Consider the following 19,322-nt stretch of genomic DNA (forward strand, 5'->3'; position numbering starts at 1 on the left):
TATGAGAAAATCAATAGGATTTTATTGACACATTTTGCCAGAAAACTCACTGAAATGTAAAAACTGGATGTTTCATAGGTAATCGGACATACAGTGTATTGCACTGATTCGTTAGCTAACAGGATAATCATTTCAGCATACAAGATGTTCACAACATTGCAGACGCACAGAAAAAATAAAATCCTTCTATTCTGAAGTGAAATCAAAAACAGAAAACTGGACAAAAGAGACACAGTGATTTGTGCCTGTCCTAAGTGGCTGAATATGCTTCACCATCTTTTCAGAATTACCTTCTGCACCATGGTTAGACAAATCACACAAATGGCTGAAATCATGAATGCTCTATGAAATGAAAACCCCTTTCCTCCTGCGTAAGTGCTTCACTGCATAATCCAGGAGTGCTTTTAACAAGTTCATGACACTGACTCTTCTTAATCCTATACACTGGGGAATTCTCACACTTGGCACAACAAGCTACACACAACCCACCCCCCGGCCCCCCAATTTGAACCTCCTCCAATACATGCTGGAAAACTCCTTACTGCTGTCTCTCTCCCAGAAGGAAAGTAGTTCTGGAAATGGGGATTTGCAAGGGAGAAGCAAGCGCAGGGATGCTCCTCTCTGCAACTCCCCCTTCCCACAATTCCAGAACACTGGCTTGGGAAGGGGAGGTGCTGAAGAAACATGACAGGTAAGAGAGGGGGACAATGGAAGAGGCCTCCTAACGCACATGCCTCCCAAAGGCTGCATTTCTGTGACCCTTTCATGGGAGTAAGATCCATTAAACACAGTGGGACTTGCCTCTAAGTGAAGATGCACAGGAGCAAGCTGTAAAGGTACATGCAGACTGAGCCCTGAAAAAGCTTTATGGATTTTCCATTTCTGCATTATGACACCACATCTATGCTCATGATGCATTACTGTTGGTATCGCTGGCTCCTAGAAATACTAGGCTCACCACCTTCCAGTGCAGGAGGCCACACTTCTTACAAGGGGAGCCCAGATCTTGCTTTTTATTAGCAAAAGCAGTGACCAGCAACTGAAAACATACATATTTGAGAGGGCATCTGTTCATGGGAACATATCATTATATGTCTGCCAGATCACTGAAATTAAGAAGTTTCTAGGGCTGATCATTCAAACTGAGAACGGCTGTTTCCTGCAACATATACTGCTTTGACAATGTTCACAAGTTCAAAAATGGCCAGGGTATTCATTCAGCAGAATCAAGTGGTGCAGCTTTTCCTGGATTGAACCACTTCTAATTGCCCATGCAGGAAGGCTGTGTGTTTAAGTGCTTCTCCTAATAATGGTTTTAGATTGGCTATTTCCCTGTCATGCTAGTTTTCCACATGCAGGGATCCCCCCCCGCCACAGCAGCACATTTAAGTTTACAATTCCTCCCCCTCAAACAGCCCACTTTGCCAGCTGAAGTGGTATAATTCAGAAAAAGCGCTACCGATTGGTTTAATTAATGCTTAAGACAAAACTGGTCAGGGCAAAACAAGCTTTTCTAGCTAGGTCAGTGCAAAAGGGAGGAGAATCAAAGGCTTTAAAACTGCCTTCTCCACCCTGGTGAACTCTGGATGGGTTTGACTGCGTTGGACTACAACTCCCATAATTCCCAGCCAACTTCCATCATTCCCAGGAGTTGCAGCCCAACATATCTGGAGGTGCACCAGGTTGCAGAAAGGTACTTTAGAAGTTCCCTAGAAAGAGGAAAGCAAGGATTCCATTTGTACTCTGCACAATTCTAAGTGGGAACGGGGGGGGGGGGGGAAGGAGGAGTGCTTTTCATAGCCATAGGAAGGCCCTGAAGGCTTGACAAGCAATCATAACTATGAAGAAAAAATGCATGGGAGTCCACATGACAAATCCCCCCATAATTAAATACAGCATCATTCAAGATTTAAGTTTAAATCTCGTGCAACTACCACTGAAGCTTGTGCGTTTCCATCAGGGCCTGCTGGCTCTCCAAATGCCTGGCTGTGTTTCAAAGAGGCTGTTTCACTGAGACCCGGGGTAGGTGGCTGAATTCCAAAACTGAAATGAGGACCCCACAATTCCCCCAAACACAATTTGTAAGTGCAGGGTCTGAAGAAAAAGCGGTCTCGTTCGAAAGCCCCCAATATACAGTACTTTCAGAAGTCAAGTTTCCATTGCCGCACACATATGATCAAATTAACCAAAAGACGTAAACGCTTGTTAATTCAAATCTACCCATAGGCATCGGTCAGTCAATGGCTTTACTGAAGTGGAGAAATCTTCAATGGTATCATAATTCTGGATTCCATTTCCTGAATAAGGGGCACTGGGGGGAAAAGAAAGATAGTTCGCTTGTTTTAAAAAAAGGTTTATGCATACATATGGAAGAGAAGGCTATCAATGGGTATGAGTCATGATGGCTATAGATTACCTCTAGTATCAGAGGCAGTACGCCAGTTGCTGGGAACATGATCAGGAGGGTGCGACTGTGCTTAAATCCTACTTGTGGGCTTCCCATGGGCAACTGGTTGGTCGCTGTGCAAACAGAATGCTGAACTAGATAGGTCTTGGCTTTGATCCAGGACAGCTATTCTTATGAACTTATGTGACATGAGTGGGGCTTTGTAGCTATCAAAGTATCACACAAATAAGCAGAAACAGAGCTAGCTCTAGAATTTAGGGGACTCTGATGAAGGGGGCTCAATGCACCCCCACTAACCTGGAAGGGGCGGAGTGTGCAAGTGAGAACTCACTCGCGCTGCCTCTGGCTTTCTTGGATGCTCCACACGCAGTGAGAATGATGGTGCTTCTTGGGGTGGAGCTGCCCCAACAGAGCCCTGGGTACATCACTCCCATAACCTCAGTCCACATCTGATGAAATTACAGGGGTGAATAGGATCAAAAGGCCCGCTTGCCCCATCTAACACCCTGAGGTCAGACCTTCCAGTCAGGCACTGGCAGAGCCCAGCCCAAGGTACTGGGTTCCCCGCCCTCCTCCTTCCCATGGCAGCTGCTCCAGCCTCCCGCAAATGCTACGCAGAGAGTCTGCTGAATGGGTTGAGCTGTGGTGTGTGTGTGTGTGTGTGTGTGTGTGTGGGGACGCATCCCCAGAAATCAGGTGGAGGGACCTTCTGCGAATGGAGCACTTGCTCTTTCGGAAGGCAGATCCTGGATAAGTACCTAGAAGGGCTGTGAGCAGGAAAGACGAGCAGATTTCTGGACCACAGCCTGCCACATCAGTATTAAGCCGTTACCTGTATAGTATACTAGCTCGTCCCACCCAGGCTTGTGCCACGCAGAGTTCCTTATGTCTTCTCTCGTCTGGAGATCTTTGTAAGCTGGAAGTGTTATGGGGGTGGGAGGAAGATTTGCAATGATCAGTGTCTTGATGTTCATCAGCACCTTCCTTTCAAATACAGCAGAACACCATAGGTCTGTCTTCCCCAACCTCATGCCTTCCAGATGCAGTGGACTGCAACTCCCATCATTCAAGTCTGCAAATGATGGGAGTTGCAGTCCAACACATCTAGAGGGGACCAGGTTGGGGAAGACTGCCATAAAGCATCTAAGAGCAGACATAATTAAACACCTAAACTGATTTTTACTGCCAAAGCTCCACCCACCCTTCCCCATGGCACCTCTGAAATCCCCATGGAACACCGCAGAAGTCATGTGCTCCTGAATAATCCCTACAGGAGAACCTAAGACTGTCTGCCTTGATCTGAAGGAATATTCTTTCTCACCCCCAAGTATTTCAATCCAAACATGAACAAAGCCTAAACTTTCTGAAGGAGACTTTAAAAGGCAAAGCCTGGTTCACACATAATGCTAACCCATGGTTTATTTAGCCCATTGCTTGTTCCCTTACCCAGGGTTTATCTGGCAGATAGTCGAACAAACTGTGGTTTGTTTCCCCAGTCCCCTGGTTGCTTCCCTCCTTCACCTGCTCCCTCCTTGTATCCCAAATGCCTTTATGGCAATGTAGTAATGGCATCAAGAGAAGCTGGTGGGTTTTTTTTTTACCACTCTTGCCTGCCGCCTTTGTAGCCTGGTGAAACAACCCACAAACAACCCACAGTTCTGGGTCCATATATAACGACAACCCATGCTTTCAACAACCCAGAGTTCACAACCCAACAACAAACCATGGGTTGTCCTTCTGGGTTCTTCATGGTTAACAAACCACAGTCTGTTGGCGCGGCTGAGTGTGCACATCATGACAACCTCAAATCCAATAGAATTAGCATAATGTGTGAACCTAGCCATTGTCAAGCACGTCCTTTATGTTTGGAGCTGAGCTAGAATGGGGAGTGAGATGCATGCCCAGAGCATAAGAATGGAAGGCTAGCCCTACCCCAGAGGTGATGAACCATGTACAGCTGCCCGATCTGCGAGAAAAAGCCACCAACGGCTTCTTTGTCATCCTGTCGGAAGCCAATAGCACGGGCCCTGAAAGGCAGAAGATAAGTCTTGACAAACACGGGGCTAGTGCTGGAACTGAGTAACTGCTAAGGCAGGAGTAATGCTGTCTCATAGTTCAAGCAAGACCACCATAAAATGCAGCAAGGAACTACAAACCCAGCACCACATAACACTATAAAACAGGAGTGGGGAACGTGTGGCTCTCTCCAGAAGTTGTTGGACTGCAACTCCCATCATCCTTCACCACTGGCTATGTTGGCTAGGGGTGATGGGAGTTGCAGTCTGACACCATCAGGAGGGCTGCATGTTCCCCATCACTGCTATAGAAGTATGAAAGGAGTATTCAGAACTAGAAAAATATGACAGACGCCTAGACCCATTTTCAGATCAGGGCACTGGACGTAATTTCAGTTTATTTAGGCTATTTATCATTCACAGAGCACTTTAAATACATTAATTGCTTGAAACAGCTCTCTCTGTTTCATAGAGGGAGAACCAATGTTGGGCAACTTGACCAAGGCAATACTCTGAGCCCCCAGACTTTGAAAACAGGCCTTGTGTATGCTGACTAGCAGTAGCTCTTCAAGGTCACAGGCAAAGGAGAGTCTTTCCTGAGAAATCTGAGATTGCTGGAGATTGAGTTTGGGGCCTTCCGCATATATAGAAAGCATGTGTTCCGCCACAGGGCTATGTTCTCTTCAAGTTGTCCTGACCCTGGAGGAGCAGTCCCCTTCCTATGTAGCAGTGATGTAAGGCAGTCACCTCAAGCAGCAGTTTCCGGAGGTGACACAATTTTCCTTACTCCAAATCTCCATCTTTGTGGGCCATAAAAACACACACAACAGTATTCTAGCCCCAAGTTGGAAGGTAAGAGGTGTATGGGGATGGGTAGGAATAGATGTCGCTTTGACGTTTTCCTTCAGATAAAAAATGACTCCGGCCAGTGCTGCTTAGGAGGCTATCAGAGATTATCATGTCATTCTGACAGCACCTTAATGTGGCAAATGCGACAAAATCTTATATTATCCATCCTTATAACCACCCTACAAAACAGGCCCGACTTCTTCTCATTTTGCAGTTGAGGAACTCAGGGCCAACCTAGTCCCAATTTTTTCCATACACACAAAAAATCAGCTGGTGTGTGCTTTCAGTAAATAGCAATCCACAAATTCCATTTTTGGAGTCATTCATACTTGCTGGGAGACACTTCCCCCACCTCCCACTCAAATTGATTCTTGAAAAGCTGGAAAACTCTTCCCCAACCAGTTGTTTCTTCAGTGTGCAACTTTGGTGTTTATTTTTCCTATGCAGGGGTTCTCTGCCACCTAGGTGTTCACCCTTTCTGTGTGTCAACAAAAGCAGTTAATCAAACAAGAGGTGAGTGGGATTGCTGTACACAAGGACATTGCCCTAAGTTGGAGTTCCAGGTCCTCACTGTGCCTAATTGCTCTGAAAATAATCCCATGTTTTCAACAATCTTATATTTTCAACTATCTCTTTCCAGCACCTTCTCAGCTGTTGGAACCAACCCTGCGCACAGGCCTGCTTTGCAGGTGAGTCTAGGATGCTGCCCCCAACACAGCAAGGGGCACTTACCAGTAGTTGCCCCATTCAATCATTGTTCCAGGCTGAAAGAAAAGAAAGGGTGTGACTATACCTGATGAATGCAATTCTTCCTCCCACCCAGACTGGGAATTGGGCTGCCCCTCCTGCCTCCAGAAACCTTTTTGGATTTTATCCAGTACTAAGAAGACAACTCAGCCCAAGAGACATAGGGTGATGAGCCAGTTTAAAACTGAATTTCTTCAGATAGCTTTTCCAATTTGACTTCCAACATCTGTTAGCACTGTGTTTGCTTCAGACAAAAATATGATTGAGCAAGTATGCTTTTTCCATGTTCACAAGGCAGGTGCTCAAGAGGAAACAAGCAAGACACTGATGCAGCAGCACTCCCCGTTACCCACTTCTGGCAGGAACTGACCTGCCATCTTCTCTACCAGCTCCATCCTTGGAACAAACTGTAAGAGCAGCCTTATGTAAGAGGGTGTTACTAGAATGCAGTCTTGCTTTTGAGGCCTGATTTGTGCCTATCTGCATTCTCTATTATTTTGATAAGAAATAAGCTAGTTTCTGAGGTGAAGCTGAAGGCAGGTATGTTTCTTTTTTATCTGATTTTTTTTAATGATGCACATTCTATACATGGAAAAAGGCACTCACACGAAGTTGGTAAGACCTTAGTTCATAGATATTGGGTCCTGTCCTGGGAACAGGTTCATTCCAAAAACTGAATTCCAACAGCAACTGGTTCTTGCGGGACAGAAGCATGTTTCCCCTCGCTTTGCGAAACTCCATGAACTCCTAAAAATAAAATAAAATTGTAAAAATCTCCAGTGCTCCTTAAGATTGCAACAGTAGGACATTACATGTATTTATTTTAAAAAAACCTGAACCAATTTATGCTAATTATTGCCTGGACACTGATAGCTCAACACTCGGAGGGCACCAAACCTAAAAGTAGTGGATACATAAACTCCGGGACTCCTTGATGACGGAAAAACTCTTGCAATAATTATTAAGTTTGGGAGGCAAATGAAAATTACTTTTATGCAAGATTGGGGCTGTTAAAATTGAATTCTTGAACAATACACAACATGGTTACCCAAATATATGTATAAGACATTGTACACATATTGATATTAAAATGTATAATTTTGATTCAGTATGAGCAGTGGGAGAGGGAAGAGGAAATGGTGGTAACACCAAAAAACAAAAACCACCCACCCTTAAAAGAAAAAAATACTGTAATACTTTGACAGCATAGTATATTATGTACACACCAGAAGTCAGTGACTGAGGCTGTCAAAGCCATCTTGCAGGACTGGACAACCAAGCACAGCTAACCTCGACCAGAACTGGGCAGCCAATACCCTGAAGCAGTGTTGAAGGTGCAGAAACTGTGTCTACGATGTAGATTCCACATGATGCTTCAGTGACAACATCACTACAGCGACCCAGATATATGAATTTTTGCAGAGATGACCAGCTTCTTGGGAACATTTTATATGTTGTACTTGGTCTGTGTGACTATTTGCGGTAGAGTAAACGTGCAGCTAAACGGAGTCAACAGGCAGAGCTAAGCTTTTATGACATAGCAAGAAATAGGCTGTATTGCGTCATACACTAGATGACGTTTCAAGCAGCCATCTAAGTTTCCATTCAGTTACTAAATGTGCATCATGCCTATTAGCAATCTCATAGCAGGAGAGCTTCCGAAGCTTCTATTATCATCCTAGGTGGCTGTCAGACTTGGCTCTTGCTGTGTCAAGAGTCGAGGTCCTGAGAGGAAGGCAAGGCAGGGATCAGCAGCAAACCAAGGCAATGTCACTGGCTGCAGATACAAGGGGTGTCTGGTGTGCCACCAGAAACAGCTTGGTGGGCTGCATGAAGCCCACAGATCACATTTTTTGCACCCCTGATCTAGACCCTGGAAGGTTTCACAACCTGGATCCTTATCTGGCTTGTTGAAGGGAGGCTGGAACAGGAAGAGAGTCCAGAACATCTCTGTTGACACAGCTGCTCCTTGATTTTTGCCAGCTTAATTTACAAGTGGCCATTCACTCTAACAGTGCCAGTCAGTATTGTGTTATCAATCTCAGCACATCCTGCACAATCCACTCTTGAGTGTGTGCGTGTGCAACACTCCATAGCTTAGTTTTTCAAACCAATGATACTTCTCATAAACCTTCTTGTGTTATGGTTTGTTTGAACAAGCTCCTAGTAGATGTAATACTGCCCAATCCTATGTGGAATTAGTCATACCTAAGCCTATGTAAATTAATGAGCTTAGGCCCACCAAACAACATAGCATCGGGATGAAAAAATCCATCTTTTTCCTTGGCTTTACCTTGTCATATCGAAGCTTACTCATGACTTCTGTAAGGGCTGGATAGCCTCCCTCATACCGCCAGAGATGGACTGGAATCAAAAAGAGCATGTTTAAAAGTCTTCTTTCCCTTTAGAAGACACTCAATGGGCTTCCAACTGGCTCCCCAAACCTCAACTCCTTGCTACCCTAACCCTGCCTCTCACTGCCATTCTGTCCACTCTACTCCTGATGAGCAGCAGCACCCCACTTTCAGCCCCTATGTGGGCGAGTAGCCATCTCACTTTCTTCCAGTGCCTGTCAAACCATTACATTTTGGGGGATCTCAAGTTGGGGACCTAACAGGAGCCAATCTGGGGATATGCTTCCTGAACCATCACTCTTCCCTGGAAGATGATGCATCCCAAGCTCCCTCGCCAGGCATTTGCTTTGCTCCAGGCCTTTGGTCTATGAGTGGTCACTGCCCTTCCCTGCTCCTATATAATGTCCTTTCTCCACCAGCAGAAGCAGCCAGAGGACAAACAAAAAAGATAAAGGGCGCAACTCCCTTGGACATTCTCCTATATGAGCCCCACTGAAATAAATGGGAGATGTGGAAGAACACCACAGACCTCCAGATGTGTTGGGCTGCAACTCCCATAATCGCACAGGCAGATTATGGGAGTTGTAGTCCAACACATTTGGAGGACACCAGGCTCAAGAAGGCTGCTGTAGCTTCTCCATGAACCCACCTAAATATTTTAGCACCGAGAGGCTGCAAACTGTGACCTAGTCACTCAGAACCTCTCTGATAACTCTTCTGATTACTTTGAGGCAAGATTATCTGCTCAGAAAGGCTCATGAATGGGCCAGACTTAGAGTCTGAGGCGGAATCTGAACCTCCCTAAATGTGCATGTCAGGTGCCCAGACTGTAAGTCGCAACTTTTAAGGAGTCTGGATCAGCCTGCCAGCGACCCAAGGTTGTTTGATCTCCACAAGAGCCACTGGAGAAGGCAAAAGATGCCATCTGAAACCTTTCAACGGTGCTGCAGTGCCTAGTCCCAAGCCAGAGCACATCCCTGCAACATGGATGAAAGAAGGGGCTCAGGCAGTCATCAGACCCTGCTTGGGGATAGGACTCTATTCTGAGCCTTTGGATTTTGCAAGATCAATGCTGCTGCCTCCGGGAACTTTCCTAGGCCCTGCAGGGCATCAGTCTGACTAGTAACTTTCTCTCTCTCTCTCTCTGTTATCTGCTCCCTGCAGTGGTGCTAGTGATAGCGCTTTGCTTCCGTGATTTTGTCTCACACCCTGCAAGTTCTCAGCCCAGCTGGAACAGGGCACCTATCGCAAGCACACATCGCTGGCACAGTTGTGCATTCTGTTGTACGCCTTATCTCCTACCAGCCTGATCTTGCTCTCCGTACCACGTGTTCCACGTCCCCACCAGTGTACATGGATACTCCTTCTTTTCATGGATCTTTGGCAGCACCTCTTGACTTAAAAAAACAAACAAAACAAAAACAAAAGGAACACACATACACACCACGCCATGTCTCTTTTGCTATCGCTGATCCTTAGAACAAAATCCCAACCCCTTTCACTAAAGTAATATCATGGTACTTTTTCCCTATGCAGTGAACATTCTGAAATGCAGAAGTGAACAAATGCTGGCTGGTGAGCAAGCCAGCCATTATTTGTGATTGTCACAAACCTCTTCCCCTCCCTTGAGTGACCTGGCAGATGCAAAGGGCTAGGGAGAGAGATGTGGTCATCTCCCATTTGTGCTGGGTATGGCACAGAGCAGCCTTCCCCAACCTGGAGTCCTCCAGATATGTTGGGAGTACAACTCCCAACATCCCCATGGCCAACAGCCATTCTGGCTGGGAATTATGGGATTTGTAGTTCAACCTCTGGAGGGCACCAGGTTGGGAAGGGTGATATGGAGAAAACAGGATTCCCTCCTGCTACTTGGTAGGGACTCATACTGTTCATTACTTTCTTCAAACTGCAGCACCAAGGAAAGCTCCAAGGAGGCAAGCTGTGTGCTGCTTGGCATCCTTCTAGCCAGAGGCTCATTCTCCTGGCAAGTGGATTTGTGGATACCTGCTTAACTGGAGCTTTTCAATACCGCTAGCCAAATAATAATGATTATTATTATTATTATTATTATTATTTTGGCCAAGGAATGGGAATGAAGATTTCCATGTACGAGGCCAAAAAGCTGCTTCACTGCGCAATCCAAGCCCATGCATGTTTTCTCAGAAGTCAGCCCTCAAGGGGGCTCACTCCCAAGTAAATGTGGATGCAGCTTTAAAGAGAAGAAAATGTAAAGGAACATTGATAAACGTGATCTACCACCTAGGGTTTGAAGTGGTAAAAAGGTAAAGGTAAAGGTGTCCCCAACCAGTCGTGTCCGACTCTAGGGTGCGGTGCTCATCCCCGTTTCTAAGCCAAAGAGCCAGCGCTGTCCAAAGACACTTCCGTGGTCATGTGGCCGGCATGACTGAACACCGAGGTGCACGGAACGCTGTTACCTTTCCCGCCGAGGCGGTACCTATTTATCTACTTGCAATTTCTTGCTTTCGAACTGCTAGGTTGGCAGAAGCTGGGACTGAAGACGGGAGCTCACTCCGTCACGCAGCACTCGGGTCTCGAACTGCTGACCTGCCGACCTTCCAGTCTGCAGTTCAGCGTCTTAACCACTAAGCCACCGCAGAATTCTAACCACCTCATTTTCCTACGTATGAACACCAGACTCAACTAACAATGTAATTATATACATGTCTACTCAGAAGTAAGTCCCACTGAGGTCAATGGACTTTACTCTCAGGTAAGCAGGTAAGAGCCTCGTGTGGCACAGAGTGGTAGGCAGCAGTATTGCAACCGAAACCCTCCCCACGACCTGAGCTCAATCCCTATGGAAGCCGGGTCTCGGGTTGCTGGCTCAGGTCGACTCAGCCTTCCATCCTTCCGAGGTCGGTAAAATGAGTACCCAGCTTGCTGGGGGAAAGGTAATCACGACTGGGGAAGGCAATGGCAAACCACCCCACTATAGTCTGCCATGAAAACGCCAGCGCAAGCGGCGTCCCTCTAGGAGTCAGTAATGACCTGGTGCTTGCACAGGAAGAACCTTTCCTTTTTTTTCAAGTGGGTATAGGATTGGGACCTAACTTCCAAGTCCTATGCATGTTTACTTGGAAGGAAGTCTCACCAGGTTCAACAAGATTTCCTTCCAAATAAGTGTGTTTAGGATTACTCATTAACGAAGTTCCAGATTTAACATCCCCAAATCATCCAGTGTGACATTCAGACTTACCAAATCTTGTTATAGGATTCTAGGCATTCTGGTTTGACATTGTGAACTGAAAACACCAAAAGTCAAAGTTAAAGATTGAGAGAAAGAAAAAATAAACAGAATTTAAAAATGAACAGGATAAATAATAAAATATAAACACAATAACTCACATTGTAGTTTATAAAGACTGCTGGTCTCCCTTTTGGCTAAGAGATTGGAGTGAGCATCTTTCCTGGGATCAACTTTGCGAACAAACAGCGATTTTAACCAGCTGTCTTCCCCAGATCGGGTATTCGATGAGACAAGGCCCCTGTAAGTGGACAAAGACACAGTCAAAGACAAGCCCCATTTTAGAACTTGCATAGGCTTCATTACTGAACAGAGAGAAGGTTCATGGTTAGTCTCCCAGCTACCTGCATTATCTTTAGAATTCACTGTGGCCTAGTTTGCAAATAATGATAACCCAGAGTATGGGTTGAGTATGGATTGTCATTGAATTGTGGCTTGTTGTTGAATCATGGTTTGTTACGTGTTAACCCTGCAGTACGGTTTAACATTGATCTGGTTCACATGGAACAACAACCCAGAGTACTGGTTGACCATGGGTTGAGTGTGCCTGGTTGCACATAATAACAACCCAGATTATGGGTTGAATTTTTTTTATTATATAATTTTATTAATTTTCCAAATATAATAAAAACATGCACAACAAATGAACAAAAAAAACAAAAGAAGGGTTTTTTAAAAAATAAATAAAATACATAAAGTTGAATTTTATTGGCAGGGGGTAATATATGTAACACATTTTCCGCTTTTACATTACAATCACAAATGTGAACTAAATCCGTAAATGGCTTGGAGATTATTCATATAATTCTTCGTATTACAGTTTGTATTTATTCTCTTTTCCATAATCTGAGGAAGGACCTTGACGGATGTTGAATGCCTTGCTGATCTGTATATGAAAAAAATCATGACATGCTTTATAAAAATAGATACATTAGCTTTACCTTTAACTAATCTAAGTTGGTGTGTCAATTTTTCTGCTATGGCTATTTCCCACAGCTCTGTATACCAAGAGTTTAACGTTAAGAATTCTGCATTTTTCCAAAATTTTGCTATTACCCTGTGAGCTGCCATCAGCATAAAGACCATCAGTCCTTTACATGTCACTGTTCCATTTTGTTCCTCCCAAATTGTTAATAAAGCTAATGCTGGTGTGGCATGGAGAACTTGATGTTTGCCATTTCTGTAAATATCCTTTTCCAGAACTGTAACACAACAGGACATGACCACCACATATGAACATAAAAACCTTGCTGACTGCAACCTCTCCAACATGTTGCAATATTTGTATTATTTATCCTTGCTAAACGCACTGGTGTAATATACCATCGGTGTAATATTGTTAAAGAATTTCCCCCAAGGATTATTGATAGTTTTCCTTGACTGATTCGTCCATAATTTGTTCCATATATCTTGGTCTATTTTTAACCCAACAACATCTTCCCATATTATTTTCAATCCTGTTGACATTTTATTTATTTATTTATTTATTTATTTATTTATTTAATTTCTATACCGCCCAATAGCCGAAGCTCTCTGGGCGGTTCACAAAAACTAAAACCAAACAACACACAATAAAACAATTTAAAATATATAGAACATTAAAACCACAACATACAGGACATACTTGTATCTATTTCAATTAAGTGTGAATATATTTTAGAGATTAGTCCTTTCATATTATTCATATGTTCCAATATAATGTGTTCAAATTTAGTCATATTTCTGATCATCTTTTGCCTTACTGTAGAATTCATAATAATGTAATTGATAAAAAAGAATCCAATTTATTTGTAGTCCTGAAATTTTTCTTTTAATTTTGCTACAGTAAGAGGGGTTTCATGTTCATAAAAATCTCGCATTCTATATAATCCTTTTTCTCTCCATTTGGCATATTGCTCTGCTTTATCTAAATATCAGAAGCCAGGATATAACATGAATGGAAGCAATGGGGAAATATCTGGGATTAATTTGTTTTTCCAAATTTTTGAAGTAACATGTAAAAGGGGATTATCTACTCATTCCAAGTTATTTTTTCCCTCTGAATATAATTTTTTCAGTTAATTGTACATGTTTCCTTGTTGCTTCCATACCCACCCATAATTTCTCTGAGGCTCCCTCCAAATATTATATATTTTTTGATAAATATTTTTTGCCGTCGTGCCAAATCTTTTGAGACAATTGTTATAGGGAGTGTTTAAAAATAATAATTTAATTTTGGCAGCACTACCATTTTTATAGCACTAGTTCTGCCCATAATTGTTAAATGTATCTGAGACCACCTTTTAATATCTTTCTTTATTTGTCTGATCACTGGATGGAAATTCAACTGCTGAAGTTTGTTTAAATTTTTTGAAATAGTTACTCATTATAGGCTGAATATGAGTTATCACTGAATCATTGATTATTGTTACATGTGAACCTTGCATTATGGTTTAACTATGCATTGTTAACTACGAACAACCCAGGAAAGAACCCAAGGTTTATTGTTGGGCTGTGAACTCTGGGTTTTTGTGGTTAATAACTCATAGTTAAATCATACTGCAGGGTTTGCACGTAATGACAACACACGATTCAGTAACAACCCACAATTCAACAACAAACCATACTCAACCTGTACTCTGGGTTGTCACATGCGATCCAGGTCACAATGTCTACTTGTCTTTAATAAAACCTGAAGAAAGAGTGGGCACAGGACTGCAGCCTAAATCTGAAAAACATGCATATGAAAAAGAAATCATTCTTTAAAAAAGCATACTCTTTTCGTTTTTTGATGTTGCACGTCACAGAAGAGGTGTCTCCTCATCTTGCATGCCAGAGCTAAGGCCTCATCTAATATGGTGTTGTCCATCTGCTGACCAAATAATTGGGGGGCATCTTTTTAGTCCGTCAAAAGTTTTCCCCAAGTATGTTATTATAGTAATATTAAAAAACAACAAAGGTGTAAAAAGAAAACATCCTTTTTGTTTTTATCCTATCCACAGCTTAAATCAAAATATTTTAATCAATCAATTTAATTGACTAGAACTTACTACCAACCCATATGCTAAAACCATTTTCCAAGTCCATGTCATGTATCTGAGGAAATTATCATTTCTGGGCAGCCAAGTCCCACTACCAATCTCTTTCATTTTTTACAAACCAATCCCCAACTATAGAAGGATGATGCTGGATCATTTATTTTCCTCTCACTAGCAGGGGAGACGGATGATCTTTGCCCACCAGTATAAACCAAAGAGCACATGTTGACGGTCAGGACTGCCTGTAGAGTAGGCTTCCATCCTATGCACACTTATGGGGGACAGGGGACGGGACAACTCAGTGGGCCTTCCTTCTAGGCAGACCTGGATAGGACTGGGTTATTAGGCTGCTATTCTGGCCAAAGTGTCCAGGTTCTTGCAGAAAACAATATCTACAGATCAAGGTATGTCCTAGACCTACAGGACTCTGACTCAGAGCACAAACAGGGCCACAGGAACAAGTAAAGAATTATGACTTCAGTAACAAGCACAGCAAAACAGACAGAGGCTCAGGACTCAAATGATAGCCATACCAGAAGCTGTGGTTTATCTGTGAGGACTGTTACCAGAGGCAGATTTTGGGTGACATTAAGTGTGGCAGAGGGGAAGACAGATCTGCCACCAGGAATTTGCCCTGCAGAAGCCTCACTGAAATGATTACTTTTGTTGTGGAGGAATTGAGATTTACCAGCACAAACTGGAAGAAAAAAATCTTCTGTAGGATTCCTTTTTATCAAATCTGGCACCAGAAGTAGTGAGCCAGAACATCCGCTGTTTAAAAATCTATCTTTCAGAGATTGATTAATGGGGGAGCGATTTTAAATCTCTGCACAGCTGGTTAAAGCATGTAGCTCTAGTTGTGATAGTGAAATATTTTCCATGGGACAATTGCACTGTGTTGTAGTACAGATGACACAACAGGGCTAGAAGGCAAAGATGAAGCAGAAAGACATTCCTCCAAATTTCCAAATGATGCTTCTTGTTATCTTGACGAAGCCATTCTTGCCAAATTTCCCACTATTTGTGACCTGGAGTGCAGCATAAGTCCTTATCTTCCATGAAAGCTAGTGAGGATTATGTCATGTTTGCTAAAGGTAAAAGTACTAAGCAAGCACAGGCGCAATCCTATGCATGTTTAGACAGGAAAAAGTCCCACAGCTTCCAGCAGTTTATTAGGCTCTACCAGACTCTGAGATTGAGACTGGGTCTATCTAAACTGCAGACCTCATGGCCAGAATACCTGGCCAAATTTTTGGACTTTTCTTTTTCTTCCTGTCCCCTGCTTTTTGTATGACCTAGGCTGATGGAGGGTTCTGGAGAACTCAAAAACTTGCACATTTTTGTGGAATTTGGGTTGGTCCTAATAAAGGTATTGCCCAACTATGGATTTTGGATTTATGTTTTTCCTGATGGACCAGTATGGCTATATTTGTGGGGGTGTTTTTTCTTCTTTTGTTTCAATCAATCAGTTATCTTGATAGCAATCTACCACATGGGTATAAAACAGTTGCAAAATCAAACAAAGTCACAGTTATCGCCCCATCTGCAATTAAGAACTCTATTTTGTTGTAGTTGGTTTGACTAAGAACTGAAACTGGAAGGCAGATGGGATGGAAATTTCATTCTTCCCTCATGATAAATAGGGCACTGGAGTAGACAGTATTTTATTCCAGTGGGGATCATTCTCAGTTGTGCCTACAGCTCATAAACAATGTATCATATGGTGTTCTTGAAACATTTGTCCAGAAAACAGGACATTTGCTAGAATCGTTTATTTATTTAATTAGGATTTTTACCCCGGCATTCAAACATATTCCCAGGTTAGCATAAGTAAATGCCCCCCTCTTTGATGATATAACCCTAAATTAGGGGTAGGCCACTTGTGGTCCTCCAGATGTTTTGGACTACAATTCCCATCAGCCCTGGCTATCATAGCCAATGGTGAGGGATCATGAGAGTTGTGGCCCAAAACATCTGGAAGGCACCAGATGGGGGAAGGCTGCTGTACAGCTCCCCGTACACTGAAATAATATATTTATATTTATAAAATGGAATTCTACCTCACCTTTTGGCCCTCAAAAGGGTCCTCTAGGTGGTTTACAACCACCACCACCAATGTATTATTATTATACATTGTCCCCAGCCCACCTTTTATTATACAAATAATATATTACACAATGATATATTCATGCAAATAATATATTTGTATTTATAAAATGAATTCTACCTCAACTTTTGGACCTCAAAAGTGCCTGCCAGGTGGCTTACAACCACCATTATTATTATTAATAATTAATGCAGTGGGGGAGGGGGGAAGAAAACTGGATTGTCCCCACCCCACATTTGACACCATAATTTAAAGGGGGGGGGGCCTGACAAGGATTAGCCAGGAGATTCATGGGGCTCGTAATGGGGTATCTGGGGTGGAATTAACGCATTTACACGTGTACGTGTGCGTGGGAGGTTCATGAGGTAACTCGACCCGGGTCGTGAGGGCTAATAATGTGGGCTCTGAGGCGGGATTAACACACGTCCCCTCCTCTGAGGGAAAATTATATGGATGGGGAGCGGGGGGGCGATATGACGCCCCCTCCCTCCCGTCCGTGTTTTAATCTGGAGGGGGCAGCGAGACCCTCCCCCCGACCAGCCCGTGACCTTGAGCGGGGGAGGGGAGGGGAGGGGAGGGGAGGGGAGGGGAGGGGAGAGCGCGCGAGACGACCGTCCCCCCTCCCCCCGGCTTTCCCGCCATTTTCCCCTCCCCCGCAGCTCCCCTCACCTGAGGAAAAAAAGGCGGGAACGGCCCCCCTGCGCAGGGAACGGGCCGAGGCGGCCCCCGCTCCCCCGCAGGAGCGCCCCGGCCGCCATCTTGACCACCTCACGCTGCGGGGAGGAGGTGGGCGAGGAGAGCGAGCAAGGGGGCGCAGTGTGCCCCAGCGGCCGCTAGAGGGACTGATGATTTTGGGGAGGGGGCTTAAAAAGGGCGGGAGACCCCTCGCCTGCCCCTCCCGCCCCCCAAACACGGCTTTGAGGCATTTCTTGCCCCGTTCAGTCGTTTGCGGAGGTAAATTCTCTCAAGCGAATTCTGGTCAACACTCGGCCTCAGAACTCATTTCATGGCTCCCTCTGTGAGCGTGCGTGGAAATGAACGCAACATGAGCAGCAGTAGCAGTAAATAAAATAAAATATAAACACGGTGGCGGCTTTTCCCCAGTTTTCTTTTGTGCTGGGGGAACCTGACGCTCCAACTTGGCTAAGGTGTCTATTGCAGGCGCGGGGGACCGTTGGCCCTCCATATCTTGATGGACTACAACCCCTGCGATTCCCGACTATTGCCCATGCTGGCTGGGGCTGATGGGAGTCAAAGTCCAACAACATCTGGAGGTCTAAAGGTCTGGAGGTCTAAACAATTCTGCTGTTGTTGTTTGTACATATGAAAGGGCCAAAGGCGAAGCACCTCAGAACATGGGCAGAGTGCATTTCGTTCACCAAGGGCTTTGACTACTGTGCCACACAACAGGCCTAGGGAGAGTGTTCCTATAGCATATATGCAGAGTGCTTTGCCTCCTATGACGAAACAGCTTTTTAAAAATCCAAAGAAACACATTATCTCTCATTTCCTAGATTCTCCCGATATATCTTTTGTTTTGTTTTTTAAATATACGTAATAGACAGTAAGGCACTTTTAAAAAATGAACCTTTTTTTCTGGCTTTACATCCTGCTGTTCTGGTAGAACCAAGAACTCAAGTACAACATGGTCGCTTTCCCCCAGAGTTCGTGTAACTGCTACTTTATCCACTAAGTCATCTCTGTTGGTTAGGATCAAGTCAAGGATAGCCGATCCTCTAGTTCCTTCCTCTGCTTTCTGTAGGAGGAAGTTATTTATTTATTTATTTATTCATTCATTCATTTCATTTCTATACCGCCCAATAGCCGAAGCTGTCTGGGCGGTTCACAAAAACTAAAACCAAACAACACACAATAAAACAATTTAAAATATATAGAACATTAAAACCACAATATAACAATACAACCACAATAAAACCTAGCAGCAGTTTAAAATACAGATTTAAAACAGCAAAGCTAAAAATTTAGAAAGCTAAAATGCTAAAATGCCTGGGAAAATGAAAAGGTCTTCACCTGGCGCCGAAAGGAGTACAATGTAGGCGCCAGGCGAACCTCACTAGGGAGCTCATTCCAGAGCCGAGGTGCCACAGCAGAAAAAGCCCTCCTCCTAGTAGCCACCCGCCTCGCTTCCTTCAGCAGGGGCTCACGGAGAAGGGCCGCTGATGATGATCTTAAGGTCCGGGCAGGCACATATGGGAGGAGGCGATCCGTCAGGTAACCTGGCCCCAAGCCGTTAAGGGCTTTGAATGTTAACACCAGCACTTTGAATTGGGCCCGGAAATGGACTGGCAGCCAGTGCAGCTGGAAAAGTACTGGCGTAATATGAGCTCGCAGGCCAGTCCCTGTTAACAATCTTGCTGCCCTATTTTGGACCAGCTGAAGTTTCCGGACCGTTTTCAAAGGCAGCCCCACGAATAACGCATTGCAGTAATCCAGACGAGAAGTTATCAGAGCATGGAGAACTGTAGCTAGGCTGTCTCTGTCCGGATAAGGGCGTAGTTGGTATACCAGCCTAAGCTGATAAAAAGTGCTCCGTGCCACTG

General features: G+C 44.1%; 1 protein-coding gene across 1 annotated transcript; it reads right to left on the reverse strand.

Annotated features, from left to right (window-relative positions):
- On the reverse strand, positions 1-17,538 carry NIPSNAP2 (nipsnap homolog 2). The gene is made up of 10 exons (XM_084822791.1): positions 17,431-17,538; positions 11,739-11,878; positions 11,590-11,635; positions 9,675-9,769; positions 8,312-8,382; positions 6,625-6,765; positions 6,004-6,035; positions 4,340-4,434; positions 3,240-3,323; positions 1-2,311 (listed from the first exon to the last, which is right to left on the reverse strand). The coding sequence occupies exons 1-10, from the start codon at positions 17,517-17,519 to the stop codon at positions 2,247-2,249; spliced, it is 858 nt and encodes a 285-aa protein (XP_084678917.1). The 5' UTR covers positions 17,520-17,538; the 3' UTR covers positions 1-2,246.
- Positions 17,539-19,322: the final 1,784 nt, after the last annotated feature.

Source organism: Heloderma suspectum, chromosome 16 (genome assembly GCF_057233095.1).
Source record: "Heloderma suspectum isolate Gila_16-S chromosome 16, 16-S_ref, whole genome shotgun sequence".
Lineage (NCBI taxonomy): Eukaryota > Metazoa > Chordata > Lepidosauria > Squamata > Helodermatidae > Heloderma > Heloderma suspectum.